The sequence below is a fragment of the Tachysurus fulvidraco genome, chromosome 9, assembly GCF_022655615.1.
Source record: "Tachysurus fulvidraco isolate hzauxx_2018 chromosome 9, HZAU_PFXX_2.0, whole genome shotgun sequence".
In the NCBI taxonomy this organism is placed as follows: Eukaryota; Metazoa; Chordata; class Actinopteri; order Siluriformes; family Bagridae; genus Tachysurus; species Tachysurus fulvidraco.
Window position 1 is genome coordinate 12,931,575 of NC_062526.1, and position 24,088 is coordinate 12,955,662.

Here is a 24,088-nt window from a genome sequence, read left to right on the forward strand (position 1 = left end):
TCTCTCTCTCTCTCTCTCTCTCTCTCTCTCTCTCTCTCTCTCTCTCGCTCTCACACAGGCACGCACACACACAAACACACACACCCTCACACACATATGGTTGATGTATACAGTATTCAGAAAATGATCTACAAGTATGAAGGGAAATGCAAACCTGCACAGAGGCAGCAACATCAGCTTAGGTTCAAACCATGGATCCTGGAGCTTCCTGTTAAACTGTGACATTCTTCGTTTAAATTTTTTTTATATTATTCTGCTGTCTTTATTGTTTTATGTAATGGTCTTAAAATAGGAAAATAGAAACTCTCTTGCTGCTGATGTTTAGTACAACAGGGTGCAGTATTTTCTGGCAAGGGCAGGAGTGGGGGCACGCTTTCATTCTCCAACCATGATGAAGATTAAACAGGTGAAATCAGGTGTGCTTCCTGTTTGATTGGAAATAAAACCTGCACCCACGCTGACACTTTGCAGATAAGAATTGACACCTGTGGTTTAGTATGCTGTGTTGTTAAAATATGAAAGCAAACCTTTTTTGTTTCCTGTATTTTATTGTTTATCGGCAATGGATCATTTGTTAGAGTTATGCAGTCAACACACACGTACAGCTATAGGGTCATTGTTACTGTCAATTTCTTACTGTACCTCTGTAGATTTAATGTATGTTTCTAGATTAACTGGCTAGTGTATGAGTAAGTATTTTACTACAGCAATACAACTTCAAATTTCTCCTATTTTGACAAACACATATTTTGAACTGAACTGAAATAAACTGTAGATGAAATACCTGTTAATTTTCCTTAGCTGATGTTTAATGATAATTGACTTTTGCGTCTTCTATGGATTTTCACTGCAGCCGTTGAAAAGCAATTAATATGTCAGGTTCACTGTTTCTATAACAGGTTAGAATTTCCTGTAGGTGGAGGAGGTGATTTAATTCAAATAAACGGTGCCAACAAGCACAGTGTAGGGGATGGGGGTGGGGTGGGGGATGGTTCTTCTGTGCAAATAAGCTTCGAGGTTTCAATTCATTTTGAGAGAAAAATCCATCTGAATATATGAAGCCAATAGAATAAAGGGATATAGGGGTGGTATTTTGTATAAAGCTTTTCATCTCGGTCAGTGATTCAGTGAGGCAGGTAGCCTACCATATTGCGCCAGTAATAAACAGCTTATCACAGAAATTGCAGCGCTTTTATGCAACTGGCCGAAAACTTCTATAACACCAGCAAACCAAAGATGCTTTTCCTGCAAGCACATATACATAAAGGTAGTGTATTATATACACATATGAATGATGCCACATGATTCCTCAAAAGCAGGGCCTGCTCTTTTTTCACATTTTCCATGTTGCAGTCATCAGAGCTAATGTGCTGCATTCAGTGGACAGGGACATTATTCATCCATGCACTGCGATTTCTGCCTGGACTATTTGTCATATTTTCATACCTTTTGCATGCCCTGTCCATTATCATTAATATTTGCATGCTCAGTTTGGGTAGAATAAACCTGCATTGACAAGTGGTGAGTATTAGAAGATATTTCCATATATATATAAATATATCCACATTCACAGGCTGCTTTACTACGTGTGCTCCTGCAGTGGAGCTCAGTGTGTTCATTCTGCTCACGTCCCGGTAGTTCATGCATTATTGGAGTCTATTGCTCTTGTTTTTTCACACTCACCCCAAGCCATAGGAACACTTTGAGAGTGTTAAGACAACAACTCTTCCCTGCTCATGTCTGTCTGACCATTCCTGTTCTGAGTATCTCAGCATCCCTCATCCCAAGCACATTTTTTGATGTAAAAAATTAGCATATTAAGCTACACATGTGCATTAAAAGTATAAGAATGATACATACGAACACAATAAGAAACACAAGAGCAAACTTCCTGTATTCTTATACACTATGCACATATACTACAGCAAGCAATTAAAAAGATGGCCTGATTTTCCTCAGAAAAGCAGAGTCAAATTTGATTAAACTAAGCCAAGCAACATGCACTTTAACACATACACACACACACACACACACACACACACACACACACACACACACACACACACAAACACAAACATGCAAGAAAAGTCAGGGGTGAAAAACAGGTACATACAGTCAGGCTTCGTCCTACAGTGGACTGGGAGAGCGCGATCATCCAGCCATAGAGCTCCACTCCACACACAGGCACACACATACACACAGACTGCTGCTGCGCCGGCTGTTCAGCCTACCTCTGGCTCACTGTCCTATATGAGCAGGATCTCTCTCTCTCTCTCTCTCTCTCTCTCTCTCTCTCTCTCTCTCTCTCTCTCTCTCTCTCTCACACACACACACACACACACACACATAGACAGACACTCACACACACCAGGCACCTAGCAACCAGCTGACAGAGGGAGGTTCTCTACTAAACTTCTCAAATCCCACAAACAAACAATTGTTTGAACAGTATTTATGAAGAAGTATTTATGATGAACATGGGTGGAAATGGGTGAACAGCTCAAAGAGTCGAAAAAGCACTCAAATGTTGAGTCCAACTATTCAGCTGTTACAGAGCTAATCTAATGAAAGCTCCATTAAAGCACCAGAATGTTAACAGGTTAGAGAACAGAGATACTCATTTCCTCTCACTTTTCATTCTGTTGCTCATTCTGTATTTATTTATATTTTTATTTCTGTACATCTCCGCTTGCAGATATTTTTAAACTTCCCTGTCCGCTCATTTATCATTTATCAAAAATGCCATTGCTTATCCTTCTACCTGTCTCCCCACTTCCATCTCCCTCCTTTTTGTTCATCTCACTCCTTTCTCTTCTCACTTAACCCACTCTCATGCTCACTGTTATTACTCACCGTTTCTTTTCTTTTTGTACACCCCTGCATGGTTCGAATATCAGGCAGCGAGTGCTTTCCATTTCCGGCAGGATAAAAGGTCCTCAACTCCTCCACTGCCATCAGAATCTCAAAGCTTTCTATTTTAAAAAGCCATTCAGGATCAGACGAAGTCAAAGGAACCGGGGATCAAATAGAAATGCAAGAAATCTCCGGGACTAATAAAAACAGACTTATTGAAAAATAAAAGGCATCATGTTTGTGACATTTCATGTATTGCACTGAAAATTACATTGATGCAAAAATTATTGATATATAAGTTTACACTATAAGTGGACAAAGGTTTGTGAACACAAGACACTCACGACATGTGCAACATAACGTGCTGCTTCTCCTCAATTACTGTCACAAAGTTGGAAGCACACAATCATGCAGAATGTCTTTGTATGCTGTAGCTGTACAATTTCTCCTCAATGAAACTAAGTGGCATAACCTGTCCCAGCATGACATTACACAAAGTGAGCTCCATGAAGACATGGTTTGTCAAGGTGAAAGTGGGAGAAGTCCTGCACAGAGACCTCACCTCAACTCTACTGAACCCCTTTGGGATGAACTGAAATGTCGACTAGGTCCCAGGAAGCAAATATTATCTGTTATGTTCTACAGCAAGCAAGAGACTTCCTACAAGTCTTTGGGTTCTTGAGATCTATTCAGATTGCAGTGAAGTTGCAACACCGCTGGCCAGTGAGTGATGGACCAAAACAATACAATGGGCATAATCTGCCAAATGTGTGTACAGTGCAGTCATGCTAATAACATAGATATGTGGATCATACAGTGTGCATGCACACAAACACACATGCACAGAAACCTCTCTGCCGCATTTGGGCAAACTTTCCTCGCTGATTCAGTCCAGAATAAAGTAGCCATTATTGCAACCAGTGATGTTTATATTAGGTAGAAACTCTAAAGCTACCAAGAGCTGCGTGGTAGCTAACATCTAGCACAACCAGCTAACAGAAGATTAAAAAATGTGTTTCAACCGGTTAAATCTTTGCCATGTTTTATGCTGTTACATTCCAATGCCAAGTTTTAATTTTGCTATATAAGAGTCAGCATATAAGGTTACTTATTGTACTTGTACTACATACTAGTACTATTGTACAATGTATTAATCAATGAAAATCGTAACATACTGTACAGCACAAATTCACTCAGTGCTTATTTTTGCTGCATTGATATACAAATATGCTACATATACCATATAGAAATGCCACCACATTGCACTGAATTTCAAGCCTAGCTACACTACAATCGCTTCTCCTGACTAACAGTGAAAGAGGTTGCATCTGTTGTGTATTGTAAATAACTTTACAATATACTCCTGTATCGTTTGCCTGGTCTCGGAGGCACAGCCCTGCAGCCCTGTGAGCCATGTTTGATGCATTAGCAATTAAGGTAAGTTTCCTAAAAGGCTCAGCTAGATGCAATGTGTTCGGCTTGACAACAATCTCAACTTCAATGTTATAGCTTTAGAAGGTGACAGAATCCACTTAGAGCTCGAAGGCTTGAAATCCCATGAGTATTGTTTCTCGGCAATGCAATTATTCTGAATATTTTATTATGCTACGCTGAGAAACTCATTTCCTGCATCCCATGTGAGGAAATTTAAAAGCTGTTCTTCTAATAATAAGAATTCAGAACTCAATATTTAGCATGAAATTGCAGATTTAAGAAAAAAAAAATCAAGCATACACTATAGGATTGACTAAATACTACTTTTAGTGTCACGCCAACTGCTTTTTCTGTCAGACCATCCAGGCAAAGTGTCAAATGTCAGTGAAAAACATGAGTTCACGTCATCTTCCATGGTTTGCATTTCCAAGGTGTGATATTTCAATGGCTGAGCAGAGAACATCCCTCTAGGAGCTTTTTAATACTTTATTATTATTCACAGTGCCATCAAGTCCATTCACCTCTAGCTTGATATTCTAATGAGTAGTTTTGGCATCCTGCCTACAAATCCTAATTCAATTCTGTAAACTAATTCCACAGCCATTATTCATTAGTTCAAAAATTCTTTATCATCTTTTAGCCTGATTCCCTTAAAATAGCCTGTGAGCAGGTTTCAAATGAATAAAATGCATATGAATGATGGTGAAGAAGAGAAATAGCTGCCGAAGGTAGAGCCTTTTTATAAATTAAATAGCTCCCAGATTTTCAAATAACTGGCTCTTTTTGAGCGGTTTTAATGAAGATACGTTTTTAACTAAATCAAAGATGAAGACATTTCTGTCATTTTTTTTCTGTTACTGGATCCCACACAGCATTCTGACTGAATGTAGTGTACACAGCGTATATTGTACATTGGTTTTGAGCCTCAATGTCTTTTGTCAGATCTTCAAATAAAAAAAATCCCCTGCATGACGACAGAATTGTTAAATTGTGGGCTAGGAACATTTGCAGTAATGCATAAATAATACTGATATATTTATCCATTCATTTTCAAGTTTTGGGTTTTAGTCCATAACCACAAAGGTCAAATAATGTACTTCTTCTTCTAATGTACTAGCAGTGAACTACTAATATTGTATTAATAATGTTCTGATAAGTAAATGGCACAGAAAACAAAAATTAGGTACAGAAGGCAAATGTATATAAAAATCTCAAAAACAGCAAAGCTTAAAGGCTGGAGGATTTTTCGCTTCACCAAGGCACCACAGAGTGCTAGTGAGCCAGGACCAGATCCCATCTGTCCACACTGGTATTAGTCACAGCAGTATAAAAAGACTTTTGTTCCTGACCCCAACAGCAAATCCTACAGACAGCCCCAACACTTCATTCCCAGTACTTTACTATATTTACATAATCCAATCAATTTTAATCAGCTCTACAGACATACATGAACAGTTTCACCCCCAGTTCTTTGCCTCAGTAATCTATTATATTATAACATGAGCTCATGGTCTCGGAGTCATTCAGCGCTGATTGTGTGTGCAGAGTAATGTAGAGCTACAAATGTGTACAGACAGGACAGGTTTTATTTCCCTTCAGTAACACTGGTCATGTGTTAAATAACGGCAGAGCAGCAACACAGGCAAGACACCCAGAGAGAGGGGGGGGGGGAGAGAGAGAGAGAGAGAGAGAGAGAGAGAGAGAGAGAGAGAGAGAGAGAGAGAGAGAGAGAGAGAGAGAGAGAGAGAGAGAGAGAGAGAGAGCAAGAGCGAGAGAGAGATGAGGCTGTAGTCACGGTCTAGTTCAACTGAATCTTGTCAGCTTGCTCAGCAATATTTCTGATTGCTGCCAGTTTCCTGAACCCAAATCTTTTCATTAGATCTCTGTTTGCTCTACTCACAAAGACCAATTTCATCCTAAATGTGGCAATGGTTTTGATAAACAGATGCAGTAATCCTAAACAGACTGCAATTCTTTCTTTTCCTCTGCAGTTCCAGCTGGCACATTATCGGTTTTGAGAGACACCAGCATCACAGTTTTAGAAATGAATTGCAAATTATTTGATGTATGAAGATGTTAGCTTCACAATCACCTGTTAGCCTAGAACATAAAGCTGTTCACAAAGGTTCCTGGTAGCAGCCCAAGATGTTCTTGTAATAATTAAGAATAAGACCTATAATTTCACACCACATATGTCTAATATAGACATAAAAAGATAATACAGGTTCAAATTCATATTTTTAAGAAGGCGTCAAACAAATAGTAGGTTCACAATCCATGAAGTGCCTACACACAGGAAGCCATGATGCTGTCTGAGATTAGAAGCTTGTTAGTCCAGGAACAGATCTGAATGAGTTATAGACAGATGCTAAATTTAGAGGCATAGAAAATTATATAGACTGACTTGAATTCACATTTTTAACAAAACACAATGTACTATATAATTTACAGTGTTTGCTTAACTATTTCTATTCTACATATTTAGATCAGACACTTTTAGCAATATCCAGTTTAAAGGTTACAGTATGTGTCATAAGTGACTCTTAAATTGCTCTGCCAGTATTAGCAAGGGAGACACTTGAGTTATTATTTTATCCTGACCTCTGACCCTAACACTCAGCAGGTGTAGCAGGCCAAGAAGATAACCGGACAGGGAATGTGCTCCTATACTGGCTCAGATCCAGAGATGTTCCACAGTTCCTTGGTGTCACTAGTGTCGGTTTATCCAGTATCCAATACACTACCAAAAAAAGCTGGAAGTCTGCACTTTAACCTCAATGGTTATTTTTAAACCCAATCTGCTGCAGTCTAGAACCAAAATAGTAAGGGTTATTGCAGTGTATACACACATAGACATGTCCCATGTTGGAGAAGTAAAGATTTTCTGGACTTTGAGCTGGCAGAGACTACAGCTGGCCTCCTGCTAACTACACTGACATTCTGACCAAGTGAATACTATCACCTCCTGAGAAATATAATAACCTGGGAATGAGGCCAAAGACATACAAGACTTAGTGTCTGCAGAGAAACAGCATGAGAAAACAGAGGGACAAACAGAAAAGAAGGGCATGTCCATCGTTCTGCAATTCAGATCAAGCACAAGTACACATTTATTGTTACATATAAATTATTTAACAGATGCCCTTATCCAGAGCATCTTAGACAAGCAGTTTGTAGCCTCCAACAAGAAACATATCCTAGTGCAGGCTCTAAGAGAACCATGAACCTAAAATCCTGTCAGGGAGGAGTTAAGACAGCAAGTTAATATGAGAATTAGTCAGGCCTTTTCTGGATTCTGTGCTCAGTTAAATGTTTTTTGTGGTGGCTCTTTAGTTTTTGTTTAAGTGCCAGCACAAAGAAGAGACTTGCACAATCTTTACTTATACCTTGAGAGACCATGGTTTAGAGCAGGATTTGACAAGTGTCCTTAAATGTGTGCTGCCATGCAACTGCATTCTTGTAGGAGGACCAGGTCATGAGCTGCACTGGTCAAATCTTAAAATAAAAAGGGACAGAACAAGCACCTGAGTGGCCTCCATGGCAAGAAATTCACCAGACAGATTCACTTAATGTCCAAATTAATATTACAATATAAAAGTGATACCTACAGAAAATAAAATAAACAAATTACATTAGCATTATGACAAGAAAACAATAATATGTTGTCCAGAATAATGCCAAGTTTGAGTGTTTTGACAGATGGCATGATCTGAAACTTTTCGAGGGAGATTGCAAGATCCTGACATGAAGATGCATCTCCTGGGATTAAAAGGAGATCCGTCCTGCTAGGATTTAATCTCAGTTGACGAGCTGCCTGACATGCTAAAAGACTAGTCGAACTATGAGTATTTGAGGGAAGAAAGGAAAGTATTGGAAAGTGTTTGGAAATCACATAAACAGGCTCATGAACAGAGATACAGTATCTCACAGAAGTGAGTACACACCTCATTTTTGTAAATGTTTTATTATATCTTTTCATGTGACAACACTGAAGAAATGACACTTTGCTAGTAGAAATGTAAAGTAGTGAGTGTACAGCTTGTATAACAGTGTAAGTTTGCTATTTCCTCAAAATAATGTCTAAACTGCTGGCCACAAAAGTGAGTACACCCCTAAGTGAAAATGTCCAAACTGGGCCCAATTAGCCATTTTCTTTCCCCTGTGTCATGTGACACGTTAGTGTTACATCAGCATCATATCCAGAGGTTGTGTTTGGAAAAATAGACGAATGAATGCTGCCAGCATTGCTGCAAAGGTTGAAGAGGTGGGGGTCAGCCTGTCAGTGCTCAGACCATATGCCGCACACTGCATCAAATTGGTCTGCATGGCTGGTCTCTAACATCCACCAACTCCGTGATGTTGTCATGGACGAGTGGAAGAGGACTCCAGTGGCAACCTGTGATGCTCTGGTGAACTCCATTCCCAAGAGGGTTAAGGCAGTGCTGGAAAATAATGGTGGCCACACAAAATATTGACACTTTGGTCCCAATTTTGTGGCCAGCGGTCTAGACATTAATGGCAGTGTGTTGAGTTAGTTTTGAGGGGACAGCAAATTTACACTGTAATACAAGCTGTGAAAAGATATAATAAAGTATTTACATAAATGTGAGGGGTGTACTTACTTCTGTGAGATACTGTATATATGTCATTAGACACTGATCAAAATATTAACCCTACGAATATAATTTAAGGGCTTCCTCTTTTGTTTCAAAGTTAGTCAAATGTTAAACACATTATCCAAATATTAAATCAAAAACATGTTCAGAACTGAATAGCATTATCACTATGTGACAAATTTTACAATGAATAATCTCTTTTGGAAAAGATAAATGTTTGTGTCAGCACTCAAAACAACCAGAATGCAATTTAACTTCATTTACTATTTAGACAATGCTCATGCAAAAATATTTGAAATCCTTTTCCACACAACTTGTTACAAGGTTAGGGTCAGAAATATTACACCACCCCAGGAGTAGACAAGGTTGAGGGCCTTGCTCTTCCAGAATAAAAAGGAAACCTGCTTTGGGCAGGGAAATGTAAGGGAATAGCCATCATGCTTTAGGGAACTGACAGGGATTAGACATTACACTGCAGAGAACAGGGAGTGGCCTGATAGTATACTTTATAGGGAACAGGGAACAGGGAACAGCGTGATATTTGTAACACAGGAAAAGTCTACTTTATCTGGAATCAGTAAATAAAAGAAATGTTCACTCTCTTTATGTAAATGTCCCAAGGGTGAATTATTCGTGGCACTGATGAAATTATGTGTTTCACATCTGAGTAAGATTCACCACCAATAAATAGGCTTTACTTATCTCATATTCTAATTTGGGCAACACAGTGGTGTAGTACCTAATACGTAATCCTCAGTGTTCCTTGGTCCTTGGTTTGATCCTGAACCCTGGTCTGTCATGTGCCCCTAGGAATATGTGTGCATAGTTCCCTCAAATGCACTTTACATCTGATTCCTTCTTCATACTCAGTGTTACCAAGATCCACAATCCACCACAAGCCTGATTAAATAAAGCAGTTACTGAGAATGCATGAAAAACTTCTAAACTCAAATTAGCTTTTAGAGTAATAACAGTTCAAATTTATAAGTGTCTTTTAGAAAAATCTGATTTCTACCACCACAGTTTGGAATTATTCATTCATTCATTCATTTTCTACTGCTTATCCGAACTTCTCTGGTCACGTGGAGCCTGTGCCAATCTCAGGCGTCATCAGGCATCAAGGCAGGATACACCCTGGACGGAGTGCCAACCCATCGCAGGGCACACACAATCTCACACACTCACACACTACGGACAATTTTCCAGAGATGCCAATAAACCTACCATGCATGTCTTTGGACCGGAGTACCCGGAGGAAACCCCCGAGGCACGGGGATAACATGCAAACTCCACACACACAAGGGGGAGGCCACCGTTCACCCCAGTTTTGAATTATCTTACAAATATTTGTTGTGAGCATCCTAGCATTATTGGACCACAATTCTTAACGGAGATATCACACTAGTAGGTTGATAAGAGGCGCTGATTTGATCAGTCCATTCCAAAATCATTACAAAAGTCACAGTAAGCTGGATGGAGCTCAGTCGCCCAAGTGAGGCATCTCTGAAATAAAGTGAGTTAATGTGAACATTGTCCTCAGCTACACCCTACACACCTCAAAGTCATTATGCAGAGGTGATTATTTGCCTGTGCTAAAATATAACTGTCATTTAATACGCCCAGTCTGCTTCCTCACAGCATTGTTTAAGTGTGCGTGAGTGTGTGGAGGCTTGCTCTCTGAGTTGTGCCAGGGTATTAAATCATTATGTCTGCATATTCTATTTCTCGTACTCATTACAAATTGTATTTACCTTACAAACAGAAATCTGAAACCCTCATAACACTTCTCTCTCATATAATATCTCTACTGCAGTATATACAACGTTTACACACATAGAAATGCTAGAATAAGCCTTAGTGAATAACACAAATCCTGTTTTTAAGCTTGTGTTTAATCCTGCTGGCCAGAACATGTTTGTGCCTATGAGGAACTGACAAAGTGAGAGGAGAAATACACAACACAGACATGGCAGACTCCATCTGTTTCATTGGGCTTTAGCTGAGCAGGACAGCACATGGCAATTGCAAATTCCAATCAGTGAAAGATGCTGCGTACTGTACTTATGCTGCAATTCAAATGATTACATTGTTTCTGAAGCCATGTACATGGATGTGCTCACTTAATATGTTTATGTGCCCATAAATAAGGCTTCATGTTTTGAAATATTGACTATATAAAGTTCTGAAAATTTTGCAGTTATTACCATCAAAAGGAATGTTTGATGCAATTTGTTTTGTATCTGTCTCTATACTGCACTTTTATTTAAAGAATCTAGCCAAGTTGTTTAACTTGGATCTTTATTTACCACTTATTTAACACAATATTTTCACAAAGAAACTTTTTATTTTAGTTCCTCATTTTTGTCAGATTTCAGCCAGAGTGACACCCCAGACCACCACACATATACTTCCCAGACCACCACACATATACTATATATTCTATCCATATTGCAAAGGAGAATGAAGAGGACAAAAATACAAAACCCAAAGCATGCTTTATATAAAGAAATCTTTGGCTCAAGTTTGGCTCTAGTATTAAGAGTAAACTGTGTACTACAATCTAACTTTAATTTAACCTAAGTCTGCTTTCTCTTAACAGTCACGACTGCATGCCATATAGGTATTTATAGAGCAGAGCCGATAACAGCATAATAACATGCTCCTTTTCGTGCACGTCATGAGGACACAGAACACACTCAGTGTTTTGTATGACTCACAGTTAGCCTTAAGAGACTCAAGAGAGATGTGGACGAAACAACTCTCTCAAACTCATGACATTCCTGACAAAGAATATTATTTTAAATATTCAAAACAATTTGCCACAACATTGTCCATAAAGAGCTATAATGAAAAGCCATAGTAAATGTACACCTAAAACACCAACCTGTCCAACCTGAAACCCTAAATTTTGAACTTTTTTTGTACTTTGTATAACTTTTTTTTCCAAATAAGTTCCTACTGTCATTTAAAATCATGACACATGCATAAACCATGTTCAATAACTTTCCATGAAATAAGTTTCCATGAACTCATCAAAGAGAAACTCGTGCACACTCACCAACCACCTTTCAAAGTGTGAAACCCACATGTCTATACGACATTATTACACCTTACACCTGATGGACTGAATCAAACCGTACATGCTGCCATCTCCCTCTCATTTCAGCATAAAATAATGGCACCCCTGGAGTCAGTCACTTTTCAATGGACATCATGACTTCATTGGAAAAGATGGGAGGAAGAGACGATGGTGAAGGAACAGATGGAGGATGCATGCTGAGGTAGGAAACGTGACTAGACACAGTGCCATCACCCTTTCATCTCTAGTGTATGTATGTACATAGAGGGGACACAGTATCTCTCTCTCATACACACACACACTCACCTGCTCCTTCTATGTAATTGTCATTAAGCTGATTTTACCGTAATGTGTGTTTATTTACTGGTCTTATCTTTCCCAGAACTTTATGAGAACTCAGATCCATCTGTTGTCTCTAGCATGTGTGTGTGCATGTGTGTGTGTAAACTAATATCTTCTATTCACAGCTAGGCTCTGCAGTGTAACAAAAAATCTAAATAAATAAAATAAAGCTATATATTTCTTATATATGTTTCTCAAAAATGCTTAAAGAAATCAGAGAATCCAGTTTAGTCGCCTTGACTCATCAAGACCTTGTGAGATTTACTCTCCTTTATGAAATCATCTGAGATTATCATCATATCTGCTGCTATTAAAGGGAAATAACTTATTCCAAATCTGTACAATGAAAAGAAAGAAAGAAAGAAAGAAAGAAAGAAAGAAAGAAAGAAAGAAAGAAAGAAAGAAAGAAAGAAGGAAAGAAAGAAAGAAAATTACACGTTTTTTTTTTTTTTGAAAAACAAAGACTGACATTTCCATTAATTGTAAGACTAAGAATAAAGCAAAATGACTGTATTTTTGAATAAAATTCAATTCAATCTGCCATTCTAAGCTCCATGTGTGTTAGAATGGCTAAATTATAAATTGCATAAATATTCATAAAGCAGTAATAACCTAACATGTCATTTTGGACTATGAAATATAATCTGTGCTAATTAAGAAACTGATTTTAAAAACCTACTTCAAATGGCCTTTTTCCACATATGAAAAATTCAAAGAGCTATAAATAGGTACGAACATGCAAATTGGAAATAGCATGGCATCCTCCCATCATCCCAGTGCCATACTCATACTGCCCTTACTCATACTGCTCTGATTACACTACTGTACTGTAAACGGCAAAAAGCCATGATGGGGTAAAAAAAAAAAACCTTCCTCTCTGAAGATGTATCTCAGTGTCAAGACTCAGTGTCAGTGATTCAGAAATGTCAATTTAATACAGCTCAACTCCACTTTTAACAACTGTCACTGTTACTAAGAGACTTTACAAGTATTGATCCTGACCTAGAAATCCTGTAATATCATAAACGATCTTGGAGTAGCTGATTATTGTGTGCTTTATCAGCCTTTGCACAAGATTTAATGCGGAGATTAAACTCGGCAAATAACATATTGTAAAAGATTTGTCTCTCTTGAAGGCAGTATATATGACCTTTTTAAGAACTATTACAGATCCTCCTCTATTCCTCTATATTTAATTTTATTTCACCTACAGCTGGATTAACCCAAGGTACCTCCCATGATGCACCAGCACAGGCAATTCAAGCAATACATAATAATAAAAGAATTCATTGTGATTGTACTTCTGAAGGAAAGCACATTCTCTACATGCTTGACCTTTTCCAAAGAGACAACATTAGAGTTTCTATTACTCAGAGAAGTGCTGACATACAGCTGGGAGACTGAGATGAGGGTGAGAGAAGGGCCCTCAGTTATATAGGTCATTGTGACAGTTGGTTCAATCACACAGTGCTATGAGCGTGTCACAAATAGCCTGCACCTGGTGTGTTGGGCTTCACGTGTGTTTCGTCTCTTTATAGACATGAAACAAAAAGACGATCTGCATAACTCTGTACATTAGTCATAACATCTCTCTGTAGTTGGTATTTTCTCTCCTCCTGTCCATGTTCATTCAAATTCCATAAAAAAGATACATTTATTTTAAGCAGGGTTTACTTTGTAGGATTATTTGTCCTGATTTTGCTGTCACAGGAAAAACATCACACATCATAAAAGGAATTCCTTTGTCAGAAATGTTGTCCTCACAGCACATCTATAAATACAAATATAAATAAATACAAGCAAATATAATATAAATATTTGTATTTGCTTATATTTATCATCTGCTCTGGGTTAATGATCAGAAGGTCAGTAGTTCTAGCACCACTAGTCTGTCACTGATGGACCCTTGAGCAAGGCCCTTAACACTCTCTGCTCCAGGACTGCTGTGTCATGTCTAACCTTGTGTTGTACCACTGTGCTGAACCGAACACATGAATACACACACATACACACAGACACACGCACACACACACACGCACACACACACACACACACGCACACACAGACAGACGCACACACACACACACACACACACACACACAGACCACACACACACACACACGCACACACATGAATACACACATACAGACACACACGAATACACACACACAGACACACGCACACACACATGAATACACACATACATACACACACACACAACACACACACATCAACACACACACATACATGCACACACACGCACACACACACACACACACACACACACACACACACACATCAACACATACACACACACAAGCACACACCCAGACACGCACATGCATACACACACTCATACTCAACTGTGTGTCAACTGCATTGAACTGTACCAAACTCAAAAACACACTTAAACATTCATTAAATATACATCCATGTCTACAGCACCACCCATATTAAACTGTTGTTTTTGCGCATGCTGTCTCGCACAATCACTCAATTTTGCAGTGTATATAGGTTTACTAGAACCATCCTCGTTCAGAATCCTATATGTTTGAAATGACAATAAAAGCTTCTTGATTTGACTTGAAATTTAGATACGTGAAGAAAAGTATTACACTACTCTAGAATGTTTATGTGACAAATAAAAACATCTCCTTCGAAAGCACAATAATTAATATAACATTACCAGCCTGCATGCCTGGCCCAGTGTACCATGAGTTGTAAAGCTACAACATTTGCTAATTAACAGGAAAAATGATTCTTCCCACAAGCTCACTATGAAGAATGGGAATCCAGCCAAGATACCACTGGCATCATCTTAAAACAAGGATACAGGTAATAATATTAAAAGAATGTGGTACTCAAAATCGGGCTTAACAACTGTCAGTAGCTTAGACAGTTCCTTGCCAGACCACCAGAGGGAGGGCTGGCGGGTGTTTTCTCATCGCCTACCTTATTGTTTCTTTGTGGGGAGTGCTATGCCCTTGCCTGTTCCTTACTTATCCTTGTAAGTGTTTCCTTGTCTTATATATGCCTGTCTTATTCTTTTTGTTTTTGTGAGTCATTGTTGTTTGTATCTGTTAACGTTGTTGTCATGCGCGAGCCATAAGATGTTGCAATGTCCAGGTTATGTTTTGTTTATTACCCAGGAGGTCCATGTCATAGTCATGTTTAGGTTTTATGTTAAATGTAAGTTTTGATTAGTATTTTGTTCCGTTAATAAAACACTGTACGCACTGGAATTCTGCATTCGGAATGGCCACATGGCTTAGTAATAAGAATCTAATTAATGATTAGCATTATGTGCGAGTGAATTCACTATCACTCTACAATCATCATCCACATAACACAGTAGAGGGTAAAATGTCACTGCTTTCTTTCTGGGTGTGGTCAGCTTCCCTTTAATTGTTTTTTAAATTATATTTACTAGTTGCAGTTCAAAGAACTATAGTGGCTTTATGTGTCCCAAAAAAAGAAGGAAGCATGTGTTGCAAGAGGCATGCAAGACTGAAGATTTGGAAAGAAGTGGAAACGCAATGCTCTATTCACCTTCAACAATCACCCTTTCGTGGTCAGGGTTGTACTGGATCTGGAGCCCAGAAATACTGAGGACGAGGTGGGAACACTGATTGAATGGGAACCAAGTGCACCATGTGCATACTGCCATTCACACCTACAGTAGTGAGCCAATTCACCTGCACCCTTTTGGAGGTAGGAGGAATCTTTTTTCAAACTTTTACCCAGATAGTGGCCTAAAGTCAAGAACCAAAACCTGTCACACAGAAAAAGCTACCCATTTAGCTACCACAAGGGCAGGAGGTTCACACAAGATTTCAAATATTTAATATCTGCAGAATAACTGGACATTATTTTGCATTTCATTGGAAATAAAGTGTAAATGTTGCTAGCTAAATTATCCTTTTACTGAGTGCTGGAGATATTGAGGATAAATCGGTTTTTACATCTATCCATTATCTCCATGCTCTTCCTGTGTCTATCCTTCTCCCATTTAACCATCCCATCTCAGCAACACCCTACAGACACAGTTCAACCCGCCTACGCCTCCAGCTGTAATCTCTCTTCTCCTCTTTCCTACAGACTCAAAGCGCTCTTCCATATTTATCAAGAAACATCATTCTTTTGCTATTTTAGTGACACTGCAATAAGGTATGTGGGGTCTGGTGTGGATGAGTCAGACTCCTGCACAGTTTAAATTAGCCAGTGTATGATTAGAGTGATTGATGGAACACTGAATACTGTAGCTCTACAGGGCCCAATGCCTTTCTGTTTCTAAATCAAAACTTTAGAAATAAAAGACAATTCGATTTTAACACTGATTGTTATTACACCTTTGAAACACAGGCTCAGTGCTGAAGATCATAAGGCCGTGACTTCAAATCCCAACGTGCCAAGTTTCCACTGCTAAGGGCCTTAACCCTCAACCGTTCAGCTGCTAAATGAGATAAATGTAAGTCTCTCTGGATAAGAAAGTCTGCCAAATGCTGAAAGTGAACCTTTATGCAATTACACTTGGGATGTTGACGTGGGCAGTGATTTAATAGCATTCAGCCCATCACACTGCTCTATTACAGAAGCACTTATGTACATATTTAGCAAGATGACTTGCAGGACATCACAGGTGTGACTGCAGTACTCTGAACACAATTTGCATCGTGTGTCAGACCTGATTTGTGTCGTGTCACTCAAATTTCCATGACATTAAACATGTTAGTGGATTGTCTTGGGAAAGTGTCAAATCTAATCTAAAGCCAATCCTACATGTCACACCAGTGCTGACCCTGATACTAATACTCATAATTGGGGTGATGCATCCCTAATTACAGAAAAGAAAATATTCACACTCATTAATCCAATCATGTAGCACATAATGAACACTTGTAGTGATAAGTTGAGAGTTCATTTGCTAATGCCTCTGAAATACACTTAAGTCTAAGCACCGTGTTGAAACAAGAGATATTAAACTGTGGTTAAATGTGGTTAATGTAGTTTAATTGATAAAAAATTTAAAAGGGGATGAAGGAATGATTAAAAAGGGGTTTACTAGTAAAATTACTAGAAAATCTGATCTGAAGGCAGCACATCATCTTTAGAGGGGATAAAAGTAAAAAAATCCACGGTTCATCTAAAAATATATAAATACTCCAAGAGCTGGGCAGTGTTGTATAAAGTACTAGAAGGCAATACTTGAGTAAAAGTACAAGTATCGTACTAGAAAAAGACTTTGGTAGAATTGAAAGTCACCTTTTAGAATATTACTCAAGTAAAAGTCTTAAAGTATCTGATATTTACTGTACTTAAGTATTTGAAGTAAAAGTAAAAAGTAAAATTTCAGTGATTTTCGGTAGGCATAAGACCAGGGGAGGTTCTAGGGTTTCATCTTTAGGGGTTTAGTTAGGTTTAGGTTTAGTTTGGGTTTAGCCCTCAGTGAGAATTTAAAACAAGACGAGTTTTATATTATATATTATATGACTACATAGTAAGCCAAAAGTTATGGTATTATTAAATGGCAAAAGTGGGCACCAAAATTTTATGCGTGATGTAATGATGCCAGTCTTGAATCCAATCAGTTCATGTATGTGTGCATTCTCTACGGTGTGTCCAATGAATGCAGTCATTAATAAACAAATATTCACATGACAAAGACCAAATCAATAAATGTTATTTTCATTTAGTATTGAATGGATTGTTTGCATTAATATTTTGTTTGTGCTATCAACTCTGGTAAAAGAATAGTGAAATTTCACTGCTTTTGATTGCCGTATTTGCGGCTTTCAGCCGAATAAACGCCTCCAGCTCTGACTGCGCGTGCACGCTGCACGTGCCTGTACTTCTCCGTAGAGCGTGCGGACGTGCGTAATGCAATCTAGGAGCAGTGATTCACCAAACCTCCCTTATTGCAGTCTCACACATTTCTTCTGATTTTATTTTGTAGTAACGAGTAACGAAGATGCTTAGTGGAAATATAGCGGAGTAAAAGTATACATTTTATCTAGGAAATGTAGTGGAGTAAAAGTGAAAGTTGACATAAATTTAAATAGCGAAGTAAAGTACAGATACGTGAAATTTCTACTTAAGTACGGTAACGAAGTATTTGTACTTCGTTACATTACAACACTGGAGCTGGGTAAAATAATTATTAAAATTTTAATAACTTTTTGTCAGGTTATTCTCAAGTACAGGGTTATATGGTATAATATTATAAGTATAAGTAATCCTCAGTAAAAAGGCTTTTAATGAAGCTTTTAATGAAATTGTAAATTAGTTCACATTTATCCCAACACAACATGTGTGCAAATAATAACTAGAACTAATGACAGATATCCTATATAACAGCTAATGTAAGCTAACAAAAGCTCTGTCAACACAAAGGAACTTCCATCATAAACGATAATTTCTGCTATAGAAACTAGCTAAATAAATACATTAATATCCAATGGCATAAATATTTGTAGCAATGATCAGAACTGGCTTGTGACCATAGATTTGGTGAGAGATGATGATTTTAAATAATATTATCAAGCATTATCTAATGATTTTTTTATAAAAGGCAGTTGAGAGTTGAACACTGAGAACAGAAACCTGTAGCTACATATTGTAGATTAAATCAGTTTTTTCTAATCAAGAAAAAGAGTAAGACTAAATAGTACAGACTAACCTGATAAAAGTGTTGATTCTGATAACTTACAGAATGTTTGTAGTGAACAGATTCATTACAGCCGGTATTCGGAACAGCACTGTCTGAGTCGAGTTAAAGTTAACTGTCCTGCTCCTTGTTCACTCATAAACAAAACACTCACAATGTGAGCATAGGGCGAGTGATTTTCGACCCATTGGTTGCAGTTTAGGCTTTTTAAGCACAGTAAATATCTAAGACAAACAAATCAACAGAAAGTAACAGGCATATATCTGTAAAGATTTTTCTAAAATCACTTGTCACTCAAAAGAAGTAACTAAAATTTTAACAAAAATCAAGATCTATGGTTATGAAGGATCATTTAAGTTATGTTTGTATGAGCCAGTTTAAACCAGACTACTGCAGTAATAGACATGCATGGACATCTCTCAGTAATCAGTGATCACTGGATCACTGGATTTTTAAAATAATTAGCATCCCTCAAATATAGTGTGCCATCAGTTATAAAAAAACATTATAGCAAGTAGAGATGAGTTAAATTCCTTCTTAAATATGTAATGAGTAAAATAATAATGACAGAAAAAATCCTTGATACAGTATTTCAAGCATTGTACAGCTTTTTCTTAGCCCTCTCCTGCACTGTCAGCAGAAAAACTGCACCAACAGTAAGAATCTCAAATAATTAAAAGGGACTTTTTCCCCAAAACATAAAATGTAATCAAATCAAGCTTTTAATTATGTGTGTGTGTGTGTGTGTGTGTGTGTGTGTGTGTGTGTGTGTGTGTGTGTGTGTGTGTGTGTGTGTGTGTGTGTGTGTGTGTGTGTACAGGGGATGGGGGTTGAGTGACAGAAATAAACAAAAAAGAAAAGAGAGAGAGAGAGAGAGAGAGAGAGAGAGAGAGAGAGAGAGAGAGAGAGAGAGAGAGAGAGAGAGATGGGGAGGGGGGTAAAGGGTAATGTGAAATCAGTCACTAGTGAACAGCTGTATGATTTATGGCTCTCTTTAACTCTCATTCAACTCTTACGCAAGTGTGTACACACACACACACACACACACACACACACACACACTTTAGACGCACTAAAATTCCTCCTTTTGCTTTTAGTATTCCAAAGAAATCAGTTTGCTGTGACACCTGAAATTACACATTTCTTTGAGTAATTGAACCCTGAGCTTGCAAATGATCCCTTCCAGAAAAACCAGAGCCTCAATATTCCACTGTAACAGGGGTGAAGATATTACCTCATTAAAAAATATCACAAGGCCATGAGGCCTGTAAGCTGTTATAGGACAGAGTACAAACTATTTAAGTTGCACAAAAACTTAAACAATGACACGTAAAGAATGACAAATGTGCATTATCTTTACTCTTACAGTTTGAATGTGACCACCTGTTTTCACTGTGAGCCTTTTGGGTGAAGTGAAAATGATTAAGTAAAGCTTTCTAGCAACATAATATCAGTGCACTCCAGCGCTCATACTCCCTCAGGTAAGTGAGAAACATAACACTATATTTGTGCTGTGATTCTACAATGTTCTTCAGCTATCTGTTGTGAGACAGACTTTGTCAGTTGATATGAGTAGGTCTGAGCAATGGAGAGATATATACACAATACACTGTTTCAGAGCAGTGTGGGTATCACCTGGATTTAAACTGATCATGATTGTTAAAGGTGTACAAGACAGTAGTGGGAGCGGCTATGCTGTATGGATTAGATACTGTAGAAATGAGAAAAAGGTAGCAGAGATGAGGATGTAGGACGTTCTATTGAGGAGTGATGAGGATGGACAGGATTAAGAACGTGCACATTAAAGGGACAGCTCAGATTTTGGGGAACAAGGACAGAGAGGCTAGACTGATATGCTTTGGACATGTACAGAGAAGGGAGAGTAGTAATATTGGTAGAAGGATGCTTCTTCATGTATCATGATTTGATATTTTTTTATTTATATTTTTTATATTTTATTTTGCTATATTACCATGTTTCTACAATTCAAACAGTTTTGTATTAATAAACTTGTTCTATTGTATTACCATTTTTATATTATTTAATTATTTGTGTTTGTTTAATTAATTAACTTCTAAAGATTCTAAAGGGCAAAAAAATAGCTGGGATGTAATAACTGTTTATAATATAAACGATCATTTAATATGTTTAATTGTAAATTTATGAAGTTATAATAATTGGCAAACTGCTGTTGTGTAAGAATAAACACTTCACAATGTGCAGTAATAAAAACTAAAAAATAAATTAAATATTTTATCCTTATATATAAAACCTACCGGGAACCAGAAACCATAAAGCAAATTAACAAAGACTTACAGTATGTTTAACAAACAAACTGTTTGTTTAAACCAATCATTGCCTCCTGATGTTCCAGCAGCAGGAAACCGTGCTCTATTTGCCGTGGCCTGGGTTCGATTCCCGGGCAGGGACCTAACCCAGCCACTGAAGAGTTAACTCTTAGTGCCTGTCCCAAGCCAAAAGATAAAATGAGAGCATTGTAATCAGGAAGAGCATCCAGTGTAATACCTGCACCAAAACGTATATGACACGTAATCCGCTGTGGTGACACCAAACAACAAGCAGACGAAAAGACCAACAACAACATGAAATGATTACTTAATCTACTTTTCATCTTTTCTTCACAAATCTTTTCTTTCTTCTTTAATAATAATCTGAAAAGAATCTGGACAGACACCTGTTTAGATGCCTGTGACCTCGTGTCCATTTCAGCATCTTTTACTTAGTACTAATAATCTAAAGAAATCCACCCAGTAGCCAAATTATTAAAATAATCTAATCTTGATGCAGTGTGCAGCTACCGTGTTGATAGAAAACATAAGGTGCATGAATGACACAGACTGATGTATGAAACAGAAATATTCACACACCATGCTAAACTTTATAGAAGAGAAAATGTCACTATACAGCTTCTACACAACACTTCCTTTTTGTTGATTTGTTGAAAATGCCATGGCCTTTTCCAGGTTTGTTCAATCAGACCCCTTTAAACTAATTAAACTGTTAGGTGTTAAGCTCAGTGAATTGTAATGACAGGCTAAAGGGACACAAACCATTTAGAACCGGATTTGAGGCTAAAGGACATTTTATACTAATGTGTATCTTTATATTTATAGCAGCTTTCAACATTTGTTTATAATAAACCTAGGCAAAATCATATAGTGAAGGATCAGCTATCCAAATGTTTAATACTGGAAAGTCACCACAAAGGTAAAGCAGCTGTATTGCTGCCTGCTGTTGCGAAGTGCAGAACAACGTGAGCACCAGAAGGTGGCACCACACACACACACACACACACACACACACACACACACACACACACACACACACACACACACACACACACACACACACACACACACACACACAGAGAGAAGAAAAAAAGCCGGTCCAAGCTGGAAGCTATCCTGCTGGGTCTTAGTTTAAAGGCAGAATCATTCTGTCACAACCAGGATGGAAGGAGACAGACCCGTATGCAGGATAGCTTCAAATGAATGGGGTTTAATAAATAATAGACAAATAGTAAAAGACGATAACTAAAAGAATATGAATGATGACACTTAACAATGACGAAACGTAACTAATGATTCCTCGCTGCCATCGGCAACACGGCTCACTTAAATACCAAAGACAATGAGACATGGTTAGGAACAGGTGTGGAAACAGGGGGGAGCAGACGAAGGTGGGGCAGACATGTGACGAGGAACGTAAACAAAGGCACAAGGCCAAAAGTCCGGGCTGAGTCCTGACAGGATCTTAATGGACCATGTTTGAAAATAGATACTATGACACTAAACATCAATATCATTCACTTTAATTACTTTAATTGCAAGAAAGAAAGAAAGAAAGAAAGAAAGAAAGAAAGAAAGAAAGAAAGAAAGAAAGAAAGAAAGAAAGAAAGAAAGAAAGAAAGAAGAAACACCTGTATATTAATACAATTATCCAGTCGTCCAATCATGTGGCAGCAGCAGAGCATTAACTCATGCAGATACAGGCCAAGAGCATCAGTTAATGTTCACATCAAACATAATTGGGAGAAATGTAGTGACTTTGGGCCCTGCGATGGGTTGGCACTCCGTCCAGGGTGTATCCTGCCTTGATGCCCGATGACGCCTGAGATAGGCACAGGCTCCCCGTGACCCGAGTAGTTCGGATAAGTGGTAGAAAATGAGTGAGTGAGTGAGTGAGTGAGTGAGTAGTGACTTTGGTCATGTAATTGGTGGAGCAAGGCTGCTTTGAGCATTTCAGAATCTGCTGATCTGGAATTTTAGTCTCTGTATGTTTTCACAGTTTTTGGTGTGACAGATACAAAAAAACATCCAGTAAGCAGAACAAAACATCGTGTTGATGAGAGAGGTTGGGGAGAATAGCCAGACTCTTTGGAGCCTATAGCAAGGATGGGCTGTGGTGAGCAGAAAAGCATTTCACATCTTTAGGCGGACAGGCAACAACAACAAAAGAACTGCGTAAGAGATTTCACTCCTGTCAGCTAAGAGCAAGCATCTGAGTCTACAGTAAGCACAGACTTAACCTCCCTGAAAAGGTGAAAACAGCCAATGTTCTGTCCAGTTTGAGTCTATGTTCACTGTAGTCAAGGATTCCTGTTCTATCCCCCATTGTGTTGCTTAACTAAATCTCTGCATGTGTATCTGCATGACTTTATGAATTGTGCTGCTGCCACATGATTGACTCAAAACATATAGACTCAGGAACATCAAAATTGAGTATTAATCTAATTTCCATGGTATCAGTAATAAGCAATCAGATCATTCTTTGTGTATTTTCACAATTTTAGCTTCTTAAGGTTAACTAGAATGACTCTGGTCTTTTGGGGTTTTCGAAAGCAAAAGAAGAAGATCTTTGTTTTTGAGGTTACTTGTTTGAATTTCTTTTTTTCCTGCCCTTTAGGCCGGCCATTTCAAGATACCGTGACCGTGATTGGAAAAGGTGGCGATCCAAATTAGCCATCTGCTTGTGTCAGCTTCCATGTTACCCCACCTACAGAAACTAAATTACCTTGAACACTGAAAGAAGCTCTCTTCACTCCTAAATCCCATGTTAAATGGTTAATGTTTAATTCTA

The 24,088-nt window shown here is 38.1% G+C and overlaps 1 protein-coding gene across 8 annotated transcripts in view; it reads right to left on the reverse strand.

Annotated features, from left to right (window-relative positions):
• mctp1a (multiple C2 domains, transmembrane 1a) overlaps nt 1-24,088 on the reverse strand; it is a 138,768-nt gene that overhangs the window by 104,692 nt on the left and 9,988 nt on the right. The window contains exon 1 of one of the 8 annotated variants that reach the window (XM_047818074.1): nt 2,114-2,259. The exons of the other annotated variants lie outside the window; for them this stretch is intronic. Within the exon in view, the coding sequence (XP_047674030.1) occupies nt 2,114-2,194 (81 nt within the window). The 5' untranslated portion in view covers nt 2,195-2,259. Of the gene's footprint in view, nt 1-2,113; nt 2,260-24,088 lie in introns of those variants that run through there. 8 annotated transcript variants of the gene reach the window in all.